The following is a 22,682-nucleotide window of genomic DNA, read 5'->3' on the forward strand; positions in this document are numbered from 1 at the left end:
TAGCAGTGAATAAATGATCTAGTTCCTCTATATCCTTATCAGTATTGGTTATTATCACTATTTTTGTGGGAGGAAGGCATTCTGATTGGTATGTAGTGATATCCCATTGTGGTTTTAATTTGCATTTTCCAAATAGCTAATACTGTAGAATGTCTTTTATTCATTACCTGTATATACTCTTCATTAGATTGTCTTTTCATGCCTTTTGTGAATTTTCTAATTGGATTGTTTGGATTTTTACTGTTGAGTTTTGAAAGTTTTTAATGTATTCTACATATCAGTCTTTTTTCAAGTATGTGATTCGGGAAATATTTTCTCCCACTTTTGTAGATTGTTTTTTCATTTCCTTCACATGATCTTTCACATAGCAGACGTTTTAAATTTTGATGAGTTCCTTTTTTTTGGATTATACTTTTAATTTCAAGTGTTAACTCTTTGCTTAGTGCTAGATCCTGAAGATTTTCTATTCTTTTCCTGAAAGTTTTATTTTCTAATGTTTAAGTTAAACATGTATCTTGAGTTCTCTCTTGTGTAAGGAGTGAGATTGAGGTTCATTTTTTTGTGTGTATGGATGTCTGTTTGCTCCAGCACCATTTGTTGAAAAGGCTAACCTTCCTATATTGAATTGTCTTTGTACCTTTTGTCAAAAATTAGTTGGCCATAATATTATGGGGCTATTTTTAGGTTCTTCTATTCTCTGGATCTATGTCTTTTCCTTTGCCAGTACCATACAGTTTTAGTTATTGTAGCTATATATTAAATTTTGAAATCTGGTAAAGTGGTTCTTCCCCTTTGATTCTTTCTTCAGAATTGTTTTAAGCCATTCTAGTTCCTCTGCCTTTCCACATAAATGTTAGAGTAACCCTGTCTATATGGGTTATATCTCAAAAATCCCGCTGGGATTTTTATTGGAATTGCATTAAATCTATATGCCATTTTAGGGAGGATTGTCATTTATTGTGTTGGGTCTTCTAGTCCATGAACATGGTATGTTTCTCCATTAATTTAGGTTGTCTTGGATTTCTTTCATCAGCATTTTGTAATTTTCCATATAAAAATCCTGTACACATTTTGTTAGATTTAACTGTTTTATTTTCTTTGGAGTGACTATATGAGATATGATGGCTTTCTCCCCTTAGTTTTTAAAAGTAAACTTTAATTTTTAGAAGTTTTAGATTGTGAAGGCAATGCAGAGTCTCCATATACCCCATATCCAGTTTTCTCTATTATTAATATATTAGCATAGTACATTTGTTACAGTTATGGAACCAATATTGGTGTATTGGTACCAATATTGGTATTATTAACTGAAGTGCATACTTTGTATAGATTTCCTTAATTTTTATCTGTCATCCTGTATCTGTTCCAAGATCCTATACAGGATACCACATTACATTTAGTAGTCATTTCTCCATAGGTTTGTCTTGTCGGTGATAATTTTTCAGATTTCAACATATCACTGATGTCAGTGTTGATCATTTGGCTGAAATAATGTTTGTGAGATTTCTACACTGTAAAGTTACTCTTTACTTTCTCTTCCCATGTTGTAATCTTTGGAAAGAAGTCACAGTATACAGCCCATACTTTAGGAGTGGGAAATTACTCCTTGAAGGTGGAGTTCTGCATAGTTTATTTAGCTTTCTTCTGCACACATTTGTTTTTCCCTCCATTTGTTTATTTAATCATTTATCTCTGTGAATATGGACTTCTGGAAATTATTTTATACTTTCGCTTATAATTTAACATTTAATACTGTTATTTATTCCTCTAATTAATAAATTTATTTTTCTCATTGACCACTGGAAGCTGTTCAGTGGTTTATATGTCTTTTTGTTAAATACTCAATATTGTGTGTGTTTGGGGGGGTTGTTTGGCGTTTTTGTTTGTTTACTTTTTAAATTTTTTAACATTTTTTTTTTTTTTTTTTGAGACAGAGTTTTGCTTTGTTGCCCAGGCTAGAGTGAGTGCCATGGCATCAGCCTAGCTCACAGCAACCTCAAACTCCTGGGCTCAAGCAATCCTTCTGCCTCAGCCTCCCGAGTAGCTGGGACTACGGGCATGCGCCACTATATGCCCGGCTAATTTTTTCTATATATGTTAGGTGGCCAATTAATTTCTTTCTATTTATAGAAGAGACGGGGTCTCGCTCTTGCTCAGGCTGGTTTCGAACTCCTGACCTTGAGCAATCCGCCCGCCTCAGCCTCCCAGAGTGCTAGGATTACAGGTGTGAGCCTCCGCGCCCAGCCTAACATTTTTTATAGATTCTGTGTTGCTCACACTGGTCTTGAACTCTTGACTTTGATGCCCAGCCTGTTTTTGGCTTTTTTTTTTTTTTTTGGTGGTTTTTAAATCACTTCCTTTTTTCTGGCTCCCTGTGTATCTTGTCTATGTCCTCTTCCAATCCCAGAATCAGCCATTTTGTTTTCTCGCTAGCAGTTGGTTTTGTCAGTTTCTTGGATTTTAGCCATTCTGATAGGTGTGTGGTGCTGCTTGTTTTAATTTGGATTTCCCTAATGATGTTTAGCATTTTATTTTTAATTCAACGCCCCCCCCCGCCCCCCCCGTTTGTGTATCTTTTTGGTGAGGTAAGTCTTTAGATCTTTGGCCCATATTTTAATTGGGTTCTTATTGTTGAATTTTAAGAGTTCTTTGTATATTTTGCATACAAGTCTTTTAGCCAGTAGTGTTTTGCAAATTTCTTCCCAGTCATTTGTGTTATCATTTTTATGCTAATACGTTTCTCAAAACTTTATTTCTGGGCTGCCTCTTCAATTCCATTGATCTATATATCTGTTCTTACACCAATACCATTTGATAGTAGCTTTATAGTAAGTCCTAAAATTGGGTAATGAGTTCTCCAACTTTGTTTTTCTTCACTATTGTGTTGATTTATTCTAAATATTTTGCCTTTCTACATAATTTGGAGGAAATACATATTGAGGGAACACATTAGAAACCACTGGGGTTAAGAGTGTTCAGTCATATTGTATTTGATAAATTTCATAGCTGTGTTTAAATTTTTCATGCAAATAATTCAGAAACTGGATTCCTATTTTCTAGGAAAGCAGTATAGTATGGTGTCAGATTTGGGCTTTAATTCTTGGTGTGCTGCTTTCTAGTTGGGTGATCTTCTGTAAATTATCACCATTAAGCTTTATTTTATAGAATTATTATGAGTATTAAGTGACAATATACAGTATGTTTAGTGGTTGGTCAGCTTGACACGTATGATAAGCACTCAAAAACTTTATCTTTTTAAGATAAAGCCTTTCAGAAGAAGCCTTTCAGAAGTAACAGCATACAAATGTGGTCCTATACACAGTTATTCTAGAGATGTTCGTTGATGAATACTGCGGAAATATAACCAGCCACGAGAAGATCCTTTAAGCTGTTTTGATGAGGCAAATATAGTTGGGGTGAGGGCTGACAAATTTTTAGAGGTGTGGTGCCAAGCTTCAACCTTCTCTTACACCCACTTCTTAGAAGCTGCTATGGTATAAGATGTTCACAGAGATGCCTTTTGGAATACTCCAGGGAGATTCTGTGCCAGACTTAGCATCTTTTTACCTGCTGAGACCTAAGAATTATCCTTGATTTTTTTTCTATTTACTTTCTTTTTTTAAAAAAATTTTTTTATTTTTATTTTAAAAGCACAGCAATAAAATTTTAATGCAATAGTTTTGGCTCAAGCAGGGGCAGTTCCCAGATGTCTCAGAATGTATGTAAGCCTACTCCTTGATATACATCCAGTCAAGCACTTAAGTGTTGCTGATTTGATCCCTTAGTATTTATCTGACTCATATCGTGCTTGCCATTCATTGGTACAAGTCAGGTGCTTATTGTTTCTCATCACAGTTACTACAAAAATTCCCTAACTGGTCTCCCTGCTTCCTGCCACTGCTCATGATTCAGTCCTGCCATTCATAGCAGAGGTAGCATTCTAAAAATGCAAATTTGATTATGTCAGCAGTGTTAAGAGCTCTGGCTATGGAATCGGGCTTCCTGAGTTCAAATCCCATGTCTGTCTTTTGTGATCCTGGCAAATTCTTTGTGCCTCGGTTACTTCATCTATAAAGAAAGAAGAATGACAGTGTTCAGGTCTGGTGCACAATCATCTGGAAGTATTGCAAAAAATAACACTGCCTAGCTTCCACCCTCAGTTTATGGTTCCCTATATCTTGAATGGGGTCAAGAAATACATAATGCACAAAAACTTCTTAGGTGGTCCATATACCCTTTTGTGAGCCCTCTTGAGGTACTTTGTTTCCTTTAGGTTTTTGTACTTACTGTGTCTCATACATGTACACCCTTTGCCTGGCTACCTTCTGCTCTTTCAGTACCTGGCTCAAGGCTTCTCTTTTGCAAAGACGCTTCCCATTTCTAGGAATGACTTTCCCATTTTTTGATTTGGTGCTGTAGGAAGTCACCACTACCACTGCAATAGTTCAGTGTTGAACTGTCTAAAATATAGGACGAGATGGAACACATTTCAGTTCTGGCCAACTATTTATAAAAGTATGAAATTCTTTTACTTTGTAGCACTTAGCATTTTGCAATTCATGGTTTACTAATTTGGTGTCTCTCCGGCTAAGCTCCTTGAAGATAAATTCTATATCCTCATTGTCTTGCTATATAATATTTTAATTGTATTTATCATATAGTTAGAAGTTATTTATTTCTCTTTAAAATTCTCCATGCTGAAATAAAGCCATCTCTATATAAGGCATCCATCTGTAAGGGCCATGTTACATGAGTTGTTTTCTTGTGTCATTCATATGGATTCCTCTACATTTCAGACTGACTGACCTCCCTGGTTTTCTATAGGTTTTAGCTAGAACTCAGTTTGGTTTACTCCACATAATATTGGTAGATGAGGGCATTGTGGGATGAAACCAGAAATATGAAAGATTTGTGAGCAGGTTTGGTTCTGGATTTTTGGTTGTTTCATGTGTTTTATTTAGTGAATCATAACTAATTCATTTAGATTTTAGTGTGTAGTCATGTTTTTCTCTAGGCTTTCAAGCTTTGTGCATTTTATTTTTCCTACTGATAAAATGAGGTAATAGACTAGATGAGATCTAAAGTTCCTTCGAGCTCTAAAATTTCTTCTATTTCAAGTAAAAACCTCACAAAGGTCCAAATATTTAGGTGGTATTATCGATAGTCAAGAAATAAGATTTGTTTTATCTTTTAAGTTCTCTTCATTTTGCAAATAACACTATTCAGACGCACAAGAAAACTTTGGTATCTACAAAAGTTATTTTCTTTTTCTTGATTACTCAGATTTTTTTTTACTGGAGCTCTGTCATTATAGCTCTTTCCAATTTGAGTGTAACCCAGAAACTCACTGAGGCAGATATAGGGAGGCTGATAGGTAGATGCTCATCTTTTCATGAAAGAACTTGCCAAATGATTTTTCTCAGCGTGCTGCTAATGCACTAAAAAAGTTAAAATGATAAAAATTTCTGTGAAAGTTAATGCAATAGATTATTTTGCTTTTGAGTACATTTAGGTTGTCTTTGTTTTCATTTAAGTGCCAAGGATGACATTGATCTTGATGCCTTGGCTGCAGAAATAGAAGGGGCTGGTGCTGCCAAGGAACAGGAACCTCAAAAGTCAAAGGGGAAAAAGAAAAAGGAGAAAAAAAAGCAGGACTTCGAGTAAGTATATCTTAAATATATTTGATTTTTTATTAGTTTTGGTACTGGGTTCACTTACTAAACTATACCAGTGCTTCAAAATGTATTTTAATCCTTTTCTAGTGAAGATGATATCCTGAAAGAACTGGAAGAATTGTCTTTGGAAGCTCAAGGCATCAAAGCTGACAGAGAAACTACTGGAGTGAAGGTGAAAGACAGATTGTTATTACCCATTCACGTCTCATGTTCTATTCATGCTTACTGGTTTTGGTAGCTGCATTTGGAAACTTTTGAGCAATATACATATGTTAGTTAAAAGTTTCTATAAAATCTGGTGCCACTTGGAAGGCTGAGATGGGAGGATCTTTGGAGCCCAGGGGTTTGAGGCTGCACTGAGCTATGATTGTGCTACTACATTCCAGCCTGGGCAACAGAGTGAGACCCCCATCTCTTCAAAAAAAAAAAAAAAAAATCTCACGCCAAAGGGAGAAATGGGAATGTAAAGGTATTTTATGGTATATTGCCTATTTGTAAAATTGGTGCATTTGGAAATATGATGAGATTCCCATCTCTACCTTCAATTCTCTGTATTGTTTCTTTTTCATCCCTTGACTTTTGATAAGCCTCAAAGTAATGGAGAAATGATAGATATTTTTCATTCTTTCAATTTTCCTTTTAGACTTTGTATGTCATTTAAAAAAGTTAGTAAATGTATAGACTGGTGATTAGTGCTTGTTTCAGAGTACCTGGATTCTGAAATTTGCAGTGAATGTGAGATGTGTCTGAGGCCAAGGCTGCTTTCTAGTGTTTGGATGAGTTATATATTCTTGTAAAAAAGACTGTTTTGAAATTATTTTGAGAGGTTTTTTAATGTTTGCTTAACCATGTAATCCGAGCGGTTTTAGTTTTTAAAAAATGAAATTAATTCTGTTAATATTTCTAACAATGGAAACCTTTTAGCCAACAGAAAACAATGAAGAAGAATTCACTTCAAAACAAGATAAAAAAAAGAAAGGACAGAAGGGCAAGAAACAGAGTTTTGATGATAATGATAGTGAAGAATTAGAAGAAAAAGATTCAAAATCAAAAAAGACTGCAAAACCAAAAGGGGAAGTATATTCTGGGAGTGATGATGATGATGATTTTAATAAACTTTCTAAGAAAGCTAAAGGGAAAGCTCAAAAATCAAATAAGAAGTGGGATGGATCAGAAGAGGATGAGGGTAACAGTAAAAAAATTAAAGAACGTTCCAGAGTAAATTCTTCAGGTGAAAGCGGAGATGAATCAGATGAATTTTTGCAGTCTAGAAAAGGACAGAAAAAAAATCAAAAGAATAAGCAAGGTCCTGATGTCGAAAGTGGGAATGAAGATGATGACTCCTCTTTCAAAATTAAGACAGTGGCCCAAAAGAAGGCAGAAAAAAAGGAGCGTGAGAGAAAAAAGCGAGATGAAGAAAAAGCAAAACTACGGAAGCTGAAAGAAAAAGAAGAGTTAGAAACAGGTAAAAAGGATCAGAGTAAACAAAAAGATTCTCAAAAGAAATCTGAAGAGGAAGCTGTAAAATCCAAAGTGACATTTGATACTGGAGTAACCTCTGCCTCTGAAGAGAAAGGAGAGATTCCCACAGCTGCAGAAGGTTGGTAATACTATAGAGGAAAGAGCAAAAGAGTTTTGATTTCTACTTAGTCTAAGTTGTGATCATTATGCCACAAAGTAATTTTGTTATTTGTCCTTGGTTATAAAGGTACTTTATTGTAAGAAGCCTTTAAAAAAATTACATCTAACTACTCTTTTGACTTGATTTTCATTATTAAACATTTACGTATACACTATAAAATATCTTGTAAATGTTTTATGTACATACTGGAATTTTTATAGAATTTCACGGTGAAAACTATTGCTGTTGATAAAGACTGTGGAAGTTGTCTGATGAAATACTTATTTCTTCTTCTGATAACTCAGTGTCAAAACCTTCAAATTCTTCCCCCACCCCCACACACACCCTGTCTTTAAAAACCAAATTCAGCCTATGAAATTCATAATGGAGACATACGTTTTCATGAAATTGCTAACATTGATAGTGTGTTTAACCGAAAAACTTAACATGCTAAAATTAGTTAACATCTTTTAAGCAATAATGAGCCATGTTTTTGTGCCAGAATTAGGAAAAAAAAAAAAAAAAAAAAAAAAAATAAGAGTTCTGGGCCGGGCGCTGTGGCTCACGCCTGTAATCCTAGCTCTTGGGAGGCCGAGGCGGGCGGATTGCTCAAGGTCAGGAGTTCAAAACCAGCCTGAGCAAGAGCGAGACCCCGTCTCTACTATAAATAGAAAGAAATTAATTGGCCAACTGATATATATATAAAAAATTAGCCGGGCATGGTGGCACATGCCTGTAGTCCCAGCTACCAGGGAGGCTGAGGCAGAAGGATCACTCGAGCCCAGGAGTTTGAGGTTGCTGTGAGCTAGGCTGACGCCACGGCACTTACTCTAGCCTGGGCAACAAAGTGAGACTCTGTCTCAAAAAAAAAAAAAAAAAAACAAAAACAAAAAAAAAAAAAAAAAAAAAAAAAAAAAGAGTTCTGCCTAATTTCTTCCCTTATTTAGAACACAGCTTTTTTAAACACTGGAATTTTTATTATCTGGACATTTTTGAGGAGAAACACTGAGAGTAACTTTATAACTTCTTTTTAATTCTTTAAAATTTGGGGGGTATGATTATATTTTTGTGTTTTATTCTCCTAATATCCCTTTAAGATAGACATCATTCTCATCATCCCCATTTTATAGAACTGAAACTAGCTACAAAACTTAGGTGGGAATTAGTTTCATTCTATTCAGTGGAACTTAGGCATCTGTAATGTGCCAGCTGCTCTGCCAGGTACCATGGATTAAGAGATACATTAGATACAAATTGACCTTTCACTGCTGACAGGATCTTTCTGTTTTCTTGTACATAACTCAGACCAACATCAGCATTGTACCCTTCTTAGGAGGCCAACCTTGGGTTATTCTGAGCTGTTATGTACTCAAGTGCTCAGGATGCCTAGAGACCCTAACCTGCTACTGGCATTGGCCTTGCCCCATTATAGTCGTTGAATTCTGGCTGGGTTTTGCTATTATTATTATAGGAAATGACTTTTTTTTTCTTTAAATATTTTGCTTCTATTCTTTTTTGGTAGATGACAATGAAGGAGACAAAAAGAAAAAAGATAAGAAGAAAAAAAAGGGGGAAAAGGAAGAAAAAGAGAAAGAAAAGAAAAAAGGACCTAGTAAAGCCACTGTTAAAGCTATGCAAGAAGCACTAGCTAAGCTTAAAGAAGAAGAAGAAAGACAGAAGAGAGAAGAGGAAGAACGTATAAAACGACTCGAAGAATTAGAAGCCAAGCGTAAAGAAGAGGTATGTTTTTGTGAAGTTGCTAACACTGATATTGTGTTTAACTTAAAAAATATAAAATCTGTTCCCTATAAAATATCTCTGATCTTCTCATTCTAAAAATTTCATAGTTGTATGGCAGTTCAGTTATATTATTGCTCTGATATAAGTAATGTGAAGAGATACAGAAAATCTTAATTTCCTCATGTACAACTAGAAGTTGCTTATGTATCATTGCCAATAATCTAATATGATATTAATTAATAGTTGTGCAACATTTAAAATATTTTCATTTGGAATCTCCTAACATAATACTTTGCATGAAGATTGGGTTGTTTATATTTAAATTTTATAATTCATTAAGCTAATATAATTTTTGACGTATTCTTTCATAGGAACGATTGGAACAAGAAAAAAGAGAAAGGAAAAAGCAAAAAGAAAAGGAAAGAAAAGAACGCTTGAAAAAAGAAGGGAAACTTTTAACTAAATCCCAGAGAGAAGCCAGAGCCAGAGCTGAAGCTACCCTTAAACTTCTACAAGCTCAGGGTAAGTAGTACTACTCTTAGTTAACTAAACAGTCTGGATGTTTCTCTCATGCAGTTATATCTCTCTGATGTTCAGAAGGAGAATTGGATTTGAACCAGAAGAAGAATTCCTATGAAAATGCTGTAAAAAAGTAGAATAAAAATGTAAGGAATAGATAATGTAATTTTATTGTTTAAGAAGATGACTTCTACACTAGGACAAATATTTATGTGTGAATGATAGTATGTCTATAAATAGGTTTCCCCCCAAACAAATAAAAATAGAGTTAATAGTAAAATAAGTCTCTGTATAGCTGTCAACCAGTTTCAACAATTGTCAACATTTCAACAATTGTTAATGTGTTCTTATTTTGTACCCTTCATCCAGTTTTTTTCCTGCTGTATTTTAAAATGAATCCAAGACAGCATATTATTTCACCCATAAATACTTTAGTATGTATCTAATAAATAGGGATAATTTGCTTTTTAGAATAAGTAGAATACATATTATCACATTTAACATAGTTAACCAATTCTTTGATATCTATTGTTTTCTCTCCATGTTTATGAATAATATTCCTTAATAGTGTCTTTGCTCCATTGAGAAGAATATTTGAGGAACTCCCTTAATTTCTTATTTCTGTATTCCACAGATTTTTATATTACAGTCATTTTAGTGCTTACACTACATTATATCAGTAGCTACCATTTATTGTGTAAATATTATGTAACTTATGCTACAATAAACCTTTGACATTGTCTATTTTTTACTCATAAAAATTTTACAGATATTTTTATTACTATCATATAGATGATGAAACGGTGAATCAGAGAGCTTAAACAGCTTGCCCAAAGTTCCAGAGCTGAAGTATAGACTACCTCTTTTTTTTTTTTTTTTTTTTTTTTTTGAGACAGAGTCTCACTTTCTTGCCAGGCTAGAGTGAGTGCCATGGCGTCAGCCTGGCTCACAGCAACCTCAATCTCCTGGGCTCAGCGATCCTACTGCCTCAGCCTCCCTAGTAGCTGGGACTACAGGCATGCGCCACCATGCCCGGCTAATTTTTTTTTTTTGTATATATATTTTTAGTTAGTCAATTAATTTCTTTCTATATTTTGGTAGAGACGGGGTCTTGCTCAGGCTGGTTTTGAACTCCTGACCTCGAGCAATCCGCCCGCCTCGGCCTCCCAGAGTGCTAGGATTACAGGCGTGAGCCACCACGCCCGGCCTAGACTACCTCTTTATTATACATTATATGTTTGGATAGGAGTAGTAGCTATAGAGAAACATAGTATTTAGAATTTCAGAAAGGTTTATTTTTATAGCTTTTATTTTGTTTTTGAAGACAGAGTCTCACTCTTGCCTAGGCTAGAGTGCTGTGGTGTCAGCCTAGATCACAGCAATCTCAAACTCCTGGGCTTAAGCAGTTCTGCCTCAGCTTCCCAAGTAGCTGGGACTAGACTACAGGTGCACGCCACCATGCCCGGCTCATTTTTCTATATATTTTTAGTTGTCCAGCTAATTTCTTTCTATTTTTAGTAGTGAAGGAGTCTTGCTCTTGCTCAGGCTGGTCTTGAATTCCTGACCTTGAGCGATTCTCCCACCTCAGCCTCCCAGAGTGCTGGGATTACAGGCATGAGCCTATAGCATCTGGCCTATAGCTTTTCAAAAAATAAGATCAAGTACACTCTTTCTTTTCTTTTTCTTTTGGGAGACAAGGTGTCTCGCTCTGTTGCCCAGGCATGTCATCATAGCTCACTGCAACCTCAAAGTCCTGAATTCAAGCAATCCTGCCTCAGCCTCCAGAGTAGCAGGGACTACAGGCATGTGTTACCATGCCCGGCTAATTTTTTCTACTTTGTGTAGAGACAGGGTCTTGCTATATTGCTCAGATTCGTCTTGAACTCCTGGTCTCAAGCAGTCCTGTTTCAACCTCCCAAAGTGCTGAGATTACTGATGTGGCCCACTGCCCCCAGCCCTTAAAGTTTTCTTTAAATGGTCATATTATTACTCTAAAAAATGACATTAGCAACAACAAAAGTAACAAGCACTAATAATCTTATTTGAACTGATTAAGTTATAATTTTTGGAGATGCTGGAAATGATTTTCATGTTGGTGTGGTAAATTCACCTACTCCAGTGTATCTTAGAAGAGGGTCCTAGAAAAACTTAAATGAATTGAAAGATTTGGTTGAATTCACCGCATCAGTTATAGCATTATTGATTTATTAAGGGCCTACCATGTATAAGATACTGCGTGTATCTGTGTTCAAGGTGATACTTTTAAAATCTTCAGATATGACCATGCTGTTCATTTGTGCTAATTATTAGGTTATTAAGTATGAAATGTCTGATTTTCTTAAGTACTATAGCAGTTTATGTCCATGCCATTTCACTTTGATATTTCTTGTTTTATTTTTATTATGATGGTACATCCTCATTCTTTCAAATGCACAATTTGACTTGTGATTATTTTTCAAATTTTTTTAAGAGCAATTTTTGTGAAACCATGAGTAAGTCAAAAATCGAAGTTATTTTCAAATATGAGTTCTGATGTAGAACCAATGCAGTGCAGACTGCTTGAAACTTCAGCGAAATGTTTGGAAAGGATGTGGCTAATGAATGCACAGTATGTTGATGATTTGAGAAGTTCCATTCTGGTGATTTTAATCTTTTTTTTTTTTTTTTTTTTTTTTTTTTTTTTTTTTTTGAGACAGAGTCTCACTTTGTTGCCCAGGCTAGAGTGAGTGCCGTGGTGTCAGCCTAGATCACAGCAACCTCAAACTCCTGGGCTCAAGCGATCCTTCTGCCTCAGCCTCCTGAGTAGCTGGGACTACAGGCATGCACCACCATGCCTGGCTAATTTTTTCTCTATATATTAGTTGGCCAATTAATTTCTTTCCATTTACAGTAGAGACAGGGTCTTGCTCTTCCTCAGGTTGGTTTCGAACTCCTGAGCTCAAATGATCTGCCCGCCTCGGCCTCCCAGAGAGCTAGGATTACAGGTGTGAGCCACAGCGCCCAGTGATTTTAATCTTGAAAATGATCGATGTGGGCAACCTGAGACCAAGGTAGATAATGATGAGCTGAAAACTGTAGTGGAAGTGAATCCATCTCAACCCTATACGTGAATTAGCAGCATGGTTTTAACATTTTGATTTGAAATCAGACATTTCATAATAAATGACCTAATATAAATTTTTGGTTGAGGAGATTTTTAAATTCATCCACCCTCTGAATTATGAAAAGTTCAAAATTGAGAATGTCTGAATTCATACTTTATTCCTCTAGTGTTCAAATCTTGGCACAAGTGTGAGCAAAGACTTTCTAAATTCAATATTCAAAACAGTATGATTAATATTAAATATCACATGTAAAGATAGATATCTCCATAGAACTTCACTGTACTCTGACATTGGTTACATTTATTAAGTAAAAAATTTTCTTTGTAATTTTTTTTACTTAGCATTTGATAAATCAAGTCCTGATAGACAAAGACCATACAGTAATTTGAATAGAGACAGTGTAATAGAAAGAACTGTTTGGGTTGGAGTAACAGGAATTGTTTAGTAAGATTTAAAGAAAATAACAAAGAATACAGGAATACCAGATATAAGGAATAGTCACCATACTTAAGACTGAGATCACTCAAGGAAGACCATTGTCCAAACAGGGCTAAGATGCAGACCTCATTGAAGAGGGTATCACTATGACTCACTAGACAGTAATAAGTAGCTGAGGTGCTATGTAGGCAGAACTTGCTTGAAGTCTGTCCTTTGGCTGCCATGGCTCATGTTAAGTTGCAGGAACTGCTACCTAAAGCAGCCTTCCTTTATATGAGTAGGTACTGGAGAAATTACACCTTACAGAAGAATTTGGCAAGGAAGCACACCAGATCTCAGAAGACAATCACCTTTTTCCTCCAGTGTCCCTTGAATACTCCCTATGTGACAACACTTATCATTGTTCCAGCTGACAAAAAAGAAATATTTATAAAGCCCATGACTACAAGAGCAGTAGGCAACAAAAGGCATCTTGAGTATACATTTGAGTATAGTTAGCACCCAGATACCATATTTGGCGACTATTTGAAAGAATAAGAACACTCATGAAGAAATTGGAATGGGATCGAACAGGGAGTAATTAGCCAATCTCAGAAATGCTATTTTAAGGAGTAGTTAGACTTGTTATGGTAATTAGAGGAAGATTACAATTTAAAATAATGAACTTAACATCAATCTTTAGGATGGGCTTGGAGGAGATGGTCTCTCAAGTAGCAACTCTGGTCCTGATCTCTTTTCTTATTCTTCACAGTGTTGCCCAATGTTTGCCATCTTATTCATTCCCTATTGTCTATTAATAAAAGTCCAAATGTCTTAGCTTGACATTAAAGGCTCTCCATAGTGCACTCATATAAGTCATCTGATTAGAAGGTCCTACATTGTTCTTTCATTGTATCTTTGAAAGACATCTTGTTAAGTAGAGTTACTTCATTAATTACCTAGCATCTTGTAAAACTTACTCATTAAGCTCAGAATGTGTTCTTAGAGAGTGTAGGTATCTGCAGGTGTTTCCATACAATTACTCTGAAATGTGCAGCAAGTTAGTATTTTAGACATTCTTTATCCTGTGACTTCTAAGCAAATAGTGGGTACTTTATAATTTTGATTAAGCTCATTTCAGGCAAAGAGCTTCTTTAAGAACTTGATTTTGTTATGTCTCAGTTTGCAAGGTGAATGAAATGTCTGAATACATATAAATCTTGATGTTGATTACAAATATAGCAGTTTATTTAAGAATCCCTGACTAGAGGAACAGTCAATTGATTAAGTCTGGGTATGCTGGGGTCACCCTTCAGGTCATCCAGCCTACAGTTTCCCCTCAGGCCTATGCTTTTTACTTAGTGTAGGTGTAGACTGCTAGGCAGAGGAAACTAGTCAACCCGATTCTCTCTACATTCTTAGCTGGCTTTATCCTCTTTCTTTGATTTGTTTGTTTATTTAATGTATTTGTCTTACGAAGTCATGGTTCTGGTTTGACAATACTAGCCAGTCTTCAGTACATACGTACACACATCCAGACATCATATTTTAAAGTTAAGAACATTTTTAGTCATTTTCCATTATTAGTGACTTCATTCAAAACCCCACAGTATATAATTCCTGCTGTTGTCTTTATTATAAAACTTCTGCCCATAGTGAGATACTGTGTGTCTGACCCAACGGGTGATGAGGCAACTCTCTTAGGAGTTTGTTACAAGAACTAAGAGAGGGGATTGTAATAGCCATTCCAGTTGTAGCTCTATGCTTCTGCTGGGATTTACCGTTAACTATTTTTTGTTTGTTTGTTTTGAGACAGTCTTACTCTGTTGCCCTGGCTAGAGTGCAGTGGTGCCATCATAGCTCACTGCAACCTCAAACTCCTGGGTCAAGCAATCCTCCTGCCTCAGCCTCCTGAGTAGCTGGGACTACAGGCCTGTACCACCACACCTGGCTAAATTTTTCCATCTTTAGTAGACAGGGTCTTGCTATTGCTTAGGCTGGTCTCCAACTCCTGACCTCAAGCCATCCTCCCACAGTGCTAGGATTATAGGCATGAGCCACTACACCCCATCTGCCATTAACTGTTCACTAATAAAGATGTATTCTCCTCAGACTTAGTAATGTTACTTGCAAATCAAATTTGGCTCTGGTTTTTCTGCCATGTCTTAATTTGACGATATTTATTTGCTTTCTTTAGGAGAAAATATTAACATGAATATTCAGAATTAGATAAGAACCAAGAATTCAAACAAAAATAAATTAACTCGATAGTAATGGTTTTCATTTTGGATAAGTAACTTTATTAATTGACTTTTTTTTTTTTAAAGAGACATTGTCTCTCTCTGTTGCTCAGGCTAGAGTGCAGTGGCTATTCATAGGCATAATCATAGTGCACTATAGTCTTGATTTCCTGTGCTCAAGTGAACCTCCTCTCTCAGCCTCTTGAGTACCTGGATTATAGGCGTGCACTAACATGCCTGGCCCTGTGCTTTTAACTGGCTATCAAGCTGGCCATAGTTGAACAGAATTATTATTATTATTATTATTATTATTAACTCTTTGTAACAATAAAACTTGTTATATTTGCATTAATTTTCTATTGCTACTTTAACAAATTACAATAAATCTAGTGACTTAAAACAACACAAATTGGCCCGGGGTGGTGGCTCACACCTGTAATCCTAGCACTCTGGGAGGCCGAGGCGGGTGTATCACTCAAGGTCAGGAGTTCAAAACCAGCCTGAGCAAGAGCAAGATCTTGTCTCCACTAAAAATAGAAATAAATTAATTGGCCAACTAAAAATATATATAGAAAAAATTAGCCGGGCATGGTGGTACATGCCTGTAGTTCCAGCTACTCGGGAGGCTGAGTCAGGAGGATTGCTTGAGCCCAGGACTTTGAGGTTGCTGTGAGCTAGGCGGCTGTCACGGCACTCTAGCCCAGGCAACAGAGTGAGACTCTGTCTTAAAAGAAAACAAATTTGTTATTTTACAGTTCTGGAGATCAGAAGTCTGTCCCTGATCTCACTGGACTAAGGTGTTGGCAGGACTGCATTTCTTCTTAGGGGCTCCAGGAGAGAATCCATTCTCATATCTTTTCTAGCTTCTAGAGGCCACTCACATTCCTTGGCCTATGACCTCCTTCCTCTTATCTTTAAAGCCAGCAACATCACATCCTTCTGACCATGGAATTCCATAGTCATATCTTCCTCTGACCTCGCCTTCTATCTCAGGGAAAGGTTCTTTGCTTTTAGGGAATTGTGATTAGGTTGAACCCATCTGGATAACCCAGAATAATTTTCCTCTCTCAAGGTCCTTAATCTTAATCACATCTGTAATGTTCTTTTTGCCATGTTAAGTAACGTCACATATTCTAGGAATTAGAACATGGACTTCTTGGGGGGTTGTTATTCTACCTACTACACATTTTTAACTTATTTTCATTTTATTTTGTGAGTTTACCACAAAACATTTTACTTCTGAGTGTCATGTTTTACCTTATCTTTCAAAGACCAAAATCTCTTGTTAAACAGAAATGAACATATTACTCTGAAGTGTGCAGCAGTCTATTTGCCTGTAGGCAAAATGTCTTGTCCATTTAGTCCTTAAATTTGAATGTTCAGGCCAAACATAGTTGATTAATTGAAATTATGATCAGGAGATATATAAATGGTGGCAAATTTTGCACTATTGAGGAAGTGTTTGGAAGAATAGGTGTTAATTTAGAACCTACTTTTGTCTTCTTGATATTCCTGTGAGATTTTAGGGGCATATATGATGAAAGGACAGGATAGGTTAAAGGCTTCTTTCAACTGTGGCCTCATGTTGGCTCCTCTACTATTGTGTTCTATTTCAGTCATTCATAGCCTGAAATTTATGGAATATAGTCAATATCCATGGGTTCTATGTTCATGGATTCAGCCAACCGCAGTTTGAAAATATTTGGGGGGAAAATGGATAGTTGCATCTGTACTGAACATGTACAGACTGTTTTTCTTATTTTGTAAACAATATAGTATAACTGTTAACATAGCATTTACATTATATTAGGCATTATAAATAATCTAGAGATGATTTAAAGTATACAGGAGAATGTGCGTAGGTTATATACAAATACTACACCATTTTGAATAAAGGACTTGAGCATCTATGGATTTTGGTATACATGGGGCCTAGGGTCCTAGAACCAATACCCCACAGATACCTAGGGATGACTGTACATAATGATTCCAAAACTCTAAGTAGAGGTTTTTGTGGACCTTTTGGGAGATATGAGGAAAAGAGTTCCATAATTCTTATCCTTTCAGCTGTAAATTTTTTAAATTATTTTGTTCATTTTGAGTTGAATACATTGTTGCATAAATAGTTTTTATACCATTGGTATGACATACTGATTTGGTTACTTCACTTTGGCTCCAGGAGCCTGGATAGGGGTCTATGATGTCTGAAAAGGTTGAGGGGACTCCCCTACTCCCCCACCCTTTTTTTTTTTTTTTTTGCTGCTTTGCAAATTTTGTGTGGAACTTTACAGTAACATTGTGAATTTTCACAATAACCTTGGAGTATAAAACTCTGACAGAACTTCATCTTTTAGGCCAGAGGGACCAGAAAAAGGGGCTTCCAAGAGCCAGCATATTTAGGGGAAACTGCAGAGAGGAGAGAGCTGGAGAAAGAGGGTCTATTCACAGATGACAATTGGCTATATAGAAAATCCCATGGTATCTTCTCTTGTCCACCCCCTCCAAAAAACCCCTAGAAGTAATAAATGAAACTAACAAGGTTATAGATAAAGGCCAGTCTGCAAATGTCAACTCTATTTCTGTATACTAGCAATTAACACCTTAAAAAGTAAAGCAGGAATATTTATAGTAGCAATCCCCCCAAAAGAAAAACTGAAATAGAAATCTAATATTTGTAGGATTTATGTGCTGAAAACTATAAAACACTAATGACAAAAATCAAAGGCAACCTATACATATGAAGAGATAACTGTGTTCATCGGTTGTAAGACTCAATATTGTTAAGATAACTATTTCTCCCAAACTGATCTGTAGATTCAATGCAATCCCAATCAAAATTAAAGCATGATATTTTGTGGATATCTATAAAGTATTTATGAAATGTATGTGAAAAGACCAAGGAGTTAGAATGTCCAGAATATTTTTGAAAAAGCAAAAGAACTTAGAAGATTCATAATACCTGATTTCAAGACTTACTGTAAACTACAGGAATCAATACAGTGTGATACTGGCAAAAGGATATAGACAAACAGCAATAGAACAAAATAGAGACTATATGGTCAGTATATAGATAAAAGGTAATTCAGTGGATAAAATATAGTCTTTGTTTCAAGTGGTACTAGAAGAATTAGACATCTGTATGCAAAAAACTTAGTCTTAATCCCAACTTATATAAAAATTGACTCAAAATGGGTCTTAGATCTAAATGTAAAATATACAACTATAACAATTTTAGAGGAAAACATAGGGGAAATCTTTGCGACCTTGTATTAGGCAAGAGTGCTGAGATATGACTCTAAAAGTATAATCCATAAAGGGAAAAATGATAAATTTTTTCTAGTTCAAAACATTCTCTGCAAACGATAACATCAAGAGAATTTAAAGACAGTACCTCTAAATCACACATTTGACAAAGGATTAATATATAAAATATATAAAGAACTCATAATTCTGCAGTAAGAAAACCAGTAAGTACATTTAACAGTGGGCAAAAGATTTGAACAGACACTTTCACCAAGAAGCTATAAACATGGAAAAATGCTCAATGTCATTAGTCATTTAGGGAAATTCAAATTAGTACCACAATAAGATAGAATTACACATCTATTAGAATACATAAATCTAAAAGAAACCTATTTTGACCACATGCTGGCAAGGATGCAAAACAGTTGGAACTCTCATGTTATTGGTGGGAATGCAAAATAGTAAAGCCACTTTGGAAAACAGCTGGGAGCTGCTTATAAAATTTAGTACATATTGACCTTATGTCTCATCATTCCCATTGTGAAATATTTGCCCAAGAGAGATGATCACACAAGAACCTGTATGAAAATTTTCATACCTGGTTTATTCATAATTGCAAAAAAACAGAAACAACTCACATATCCTTCAACTGTTGAGTGGATAAACAAACTGTGGTACAGCCATACATTGGAATGCTACTCAACAATAAGAAGAGATAAAGTACTGATAACATACAGCAAAGTAGACAACTCTCAACTTCATTATGATGACAGAAGCCAGACTGAAGATTCCACTTATGTGACATTTTGGAGGATGGAGAATCAGGTCTGTGGCTACCAGGGCTAAGGATGTGAGGAGAGTGTGATATGTGGAGAAGCACAGGCAATGGGGCTATTCTGTAGCTTCATAATGATGGTTGTCAGAATTATTACTGTACATCAAAAAAGAATTTTTCTGTAAGTAAATTTTAAAGTACCTTATATAAAAAAGATATTGATTTTTCCATGAGTATCCTTTTATATTTTAAGATATATGTCTCTGAGTTGAATGAAATGTTATCTTTTTAAATACTACGTCTCAGGTGAACATGCAAGTAGTATAAACCTGAATTTTTCCATTTTTATCCCTCAGGTGTTGAAGTGCCATCAAAAGACTCTTTGCCAAAGAAAAGGCCAATTTATGAAGATAAAAAGAAGAAAAAAATACCACAGCAGCTAGAAAATAAAGAAGGTTTGTATATAAAATAGTCTCTGATTTAGAAACTGTTTTGTTTGCCTTTTCCCCACAACCTTCAAAGAGTATGTCTTTAAAAAAGATAAATTGAACATGCATATTGAAACTTATTTCTGATAATTATTATTGTCATTGTTCTCACCTGATTGAAATGACAAGCTAATAGAACAAATGCTTTAGTTTGAAAAATTTGAGTTCTACCCCAGGAATACTCTGTTGTTAACTCTGAAAAGCAAAACTATCATTCTTATTTTTTGTTGGTTTTCCTTCTTAGCCTTCTGTGATTTTCTGTTCTAGTCCTTGAGAAGAAAGAGGGATTTCCTAAATAAAACATAAAAGATATGACTGATATTTAAATGTTTTCTAAACTTGCTGAAGAAACAGGAGTGCAATACTGATTTTTTTTTATTGTTCTTAACAGGGTATCTTAGCAGAAATTGTGCACTGAAAATTATCATTAAATTCTTTTGTGCCTCTTTTTTAGTGTCTGAACCAGTGGAATTAAGTGCTACTGTGGAAGTTGTGGAACAAGGAGTACCAGAAAAGGAAGAGACACCACCTCCTGTTGAACCAGGCCAGTAGCAGTAGCTGATTGTTTAATTAGTTAATTCTTAATAAATAGTGTTGATGTGTCATAAGTAGCTTTAGTTATCATTAAATAGTTTGGGGGAACCAAATTAATATCTGGCTGATGGCCTTCTTTGTTCACAGTTCTTTCTTTTCTCTAAACTATTTCTTTTCATTTCCACTTTGAAAAAGTATCCAAGTAAGACTTTGAATCAGTTTTCTTTTCAGTAGTGCTAATAAAATGTTTTGTGTAGAGGGTAGAAGGTTTTAGGTTTTCTTTCATGGTTTTATTTATGGGTCGGAAATCTCAAAGAAGGCCTGTAAGTTTTTTTAATGCTTCAGAAGCAAATTGGAAACATTTTTTTTTTTTTTGAGACAGAGTCCCGCTTTGTTGCCCAGGCTAGAGTGAGTGCCATGGCGTCAGCCTAGCTCACAGCAACCTCAAACTCCTGGGCTCAAGCAATCCTTCTGCCTCAGCCTCCCAAGTAGCTGGGACTACAGGCATGCACCACCATGCCTGGCTAATTTTTTCTATATATGTTAGTTGGCCAATTAATTTCTTTCTATTTATAGTAGAGACAGGGTCTCGCTCTTGCTCAGGCTGGTTTCGAACTCCTGACCTCGAACAATCCGCCTGCCTCGCCTCCCAGAGTGCTAGGATTACAGGCGTGAGCCACCGCGCCCGGCCTGGAAACATTTTTAATTAGAACTTTTAGAGTACCATAAAAATTGGCATTTTAGAACCTTAGAGATCAACTTCTATATATATTTACTTCATTTATATTTACTTATTCATTGTGGGGTATTTGTGTGTGTGTTTTGAGGGGTTGGGGGAAATCTCTGCATTTTAAAAAATTAAACATTGTTCTAATTCATAAGACTAGATAGTTGATAAGAGAGCCAGGGGCTAGCTAAATATGTTTGATATTAAAGAGAATTTCCAGTATTTGAAGATAGGATCAGGAGTGAGAACAGCCTTAGAGAATGTCGAGACTGAATCACACAGGTGAATGATATATTGATAGTTCTTTTCCTTTTGTGCCTCCTTTTTTTTTTTTTTTTTTTTTTTAAGTGCATAGGATCATTTCACCTGGGTAGACCTCAGCTCAGCATTGATTATGTTGAAGTTAGAGAAATTTAGGTTGATGCCTAATAGCAGATCACTATTTTAGGTCGTATTTGTAGCACCAGAAAAATTTGCTAATTTAGATGGATGTTTTAGGTACCTGTTTCTGAGTCTCATTTCCTCCTCAAGATAACTCATCCAGACTTGTTGATGAATAATAATTATTACAGGGAAGCAAATACTGTATGTCTCACCTTCATCTTCCTTTCACTTAATAGTAGTTTTGCCTGGTTGGATTTTGGTAAAGAGAAGCATTGTTAAGGAAAATATTAAGTCTTTAACATTCAAATAATTAAAAACTTACCTTTCTGGCTGTTTTGGGGTTATAAGCACAGCATTCTGTTGTTGTTTTGAATTGGAGTGATGGTAGTAGTTGAGTACATGCAGCTTTGGAATTTCAGTAGTATTTTGATATATCTGTAAAGGTTAAAGAAAAATAAGGAATAAATTCTATGTATGAAGTATGAATGAGTTGAATGATAAATGTATGCGAAATTTTATTTGTCTTTAAGTACTGAGCGCATTTCATATGGAAGTAAAACTCAATGAAAATCTAGTAGGTGGGAGGGGGTTAGAGGAGATGAGTAAATTCACACGTAATGGGTACAATGCACACTATCAGGGTGATAGGCACACTTACAACTTTGATTCAAACTGTACAAAAGCAAATTATGTAAGCAAAATATGCCAGACCCCCATAATATTCTGAAAAAACTGAGTGCATTCATATACCCTTTTCAAGCTCTAAAGGAACATTTAAATGTCTGGATTTTTAATATTTTAATTATCTCAAATATAAAATCTGGGCTAATTTTAATATGGTATATTTAAAGTAGTAGGAAATGGAAGCATTGAGTAATAGTAAATTATGACATAGTAGTTATTGGAAAGATTTCCAAAGATAACAAAGTTGCATACATATGTTTTTGCATACCTAAAACACTTCTCTTTTTATGTTAGAGCATAATTTTCCCTTTTTTTCTAAAAGCAGCTTCATATTTCTAAATAATTTTGGTGTCTTAAATGAAAACATTTATTTACAGAAGAAGAAGAAGAAACTGAAGATGCTGGATTGGATGATTGGGAAGCTATGGCTAGTGATGAGGAGAGAGAAAAAGGTAAATAGCTCATAAGCACACATTGATAAATCTAGTGATTATTAGAGATGTTTGGTATATATTTAAATTAATAGTCTTT

General features: G+C 35.4%; 1 protein-coding gene across 1 annotated transcript in view; it reads left to right on the plus strand.

Annotated features, from left to right (window-relative positions):
• EIF5B (eukaryotic translation initiation factor 5B) overlaps positions 1-22,682 on the plus strand; it is a 73,271-nt gene that overhangs the window by 19,538 nt on the left and 31,051 nt on the right. Inside the window, exons 2-9 of the mRNA XM_012787027.3 lie at positions 5,535-5,660; positions 5,763-5,847; positions 6,600-7,275; positions 8,819-9,036; positions 9,408-9,558; positions 19,691-19,789; positions 20,277-20,366; positions 22,529-22,603. Of these exons, the coding sequence (XP_012642481.1) occupies positions 5,535-5,660; positions 5,763-5,847; positions 6,600-7,275; positions 8,819-9,036; positions 9,408-9,558; positions 19,691-19,789; positions 20,277-20,366; positions 22,529-22,603 (1,520 nt within the window). The remainder of the gene's footprint in view (positions 1-5,534; positions 5,661-5,762; positions 5,848-6,599; positions 7,276-8,818; positions 9,037-9,407; positions 9,559-19,690; positions 19,790-20,276; positions 20,367-22,528; positions 22,604-22,682) is intronic.

This window comes from Microcebus murinus, chromosome 3 (assembly GCF_040939455.1).
Source record: "Microcebus murinus isolate Inina chromosome 3, M.murinus_Inina_mat1.0, whole genome shotgun sequence".
NCBI lineage: Eukaryota > Metazoa > Chordata > Mammalia > Primates > Cheirogaleidae > Microcebus > Microcebus murinus.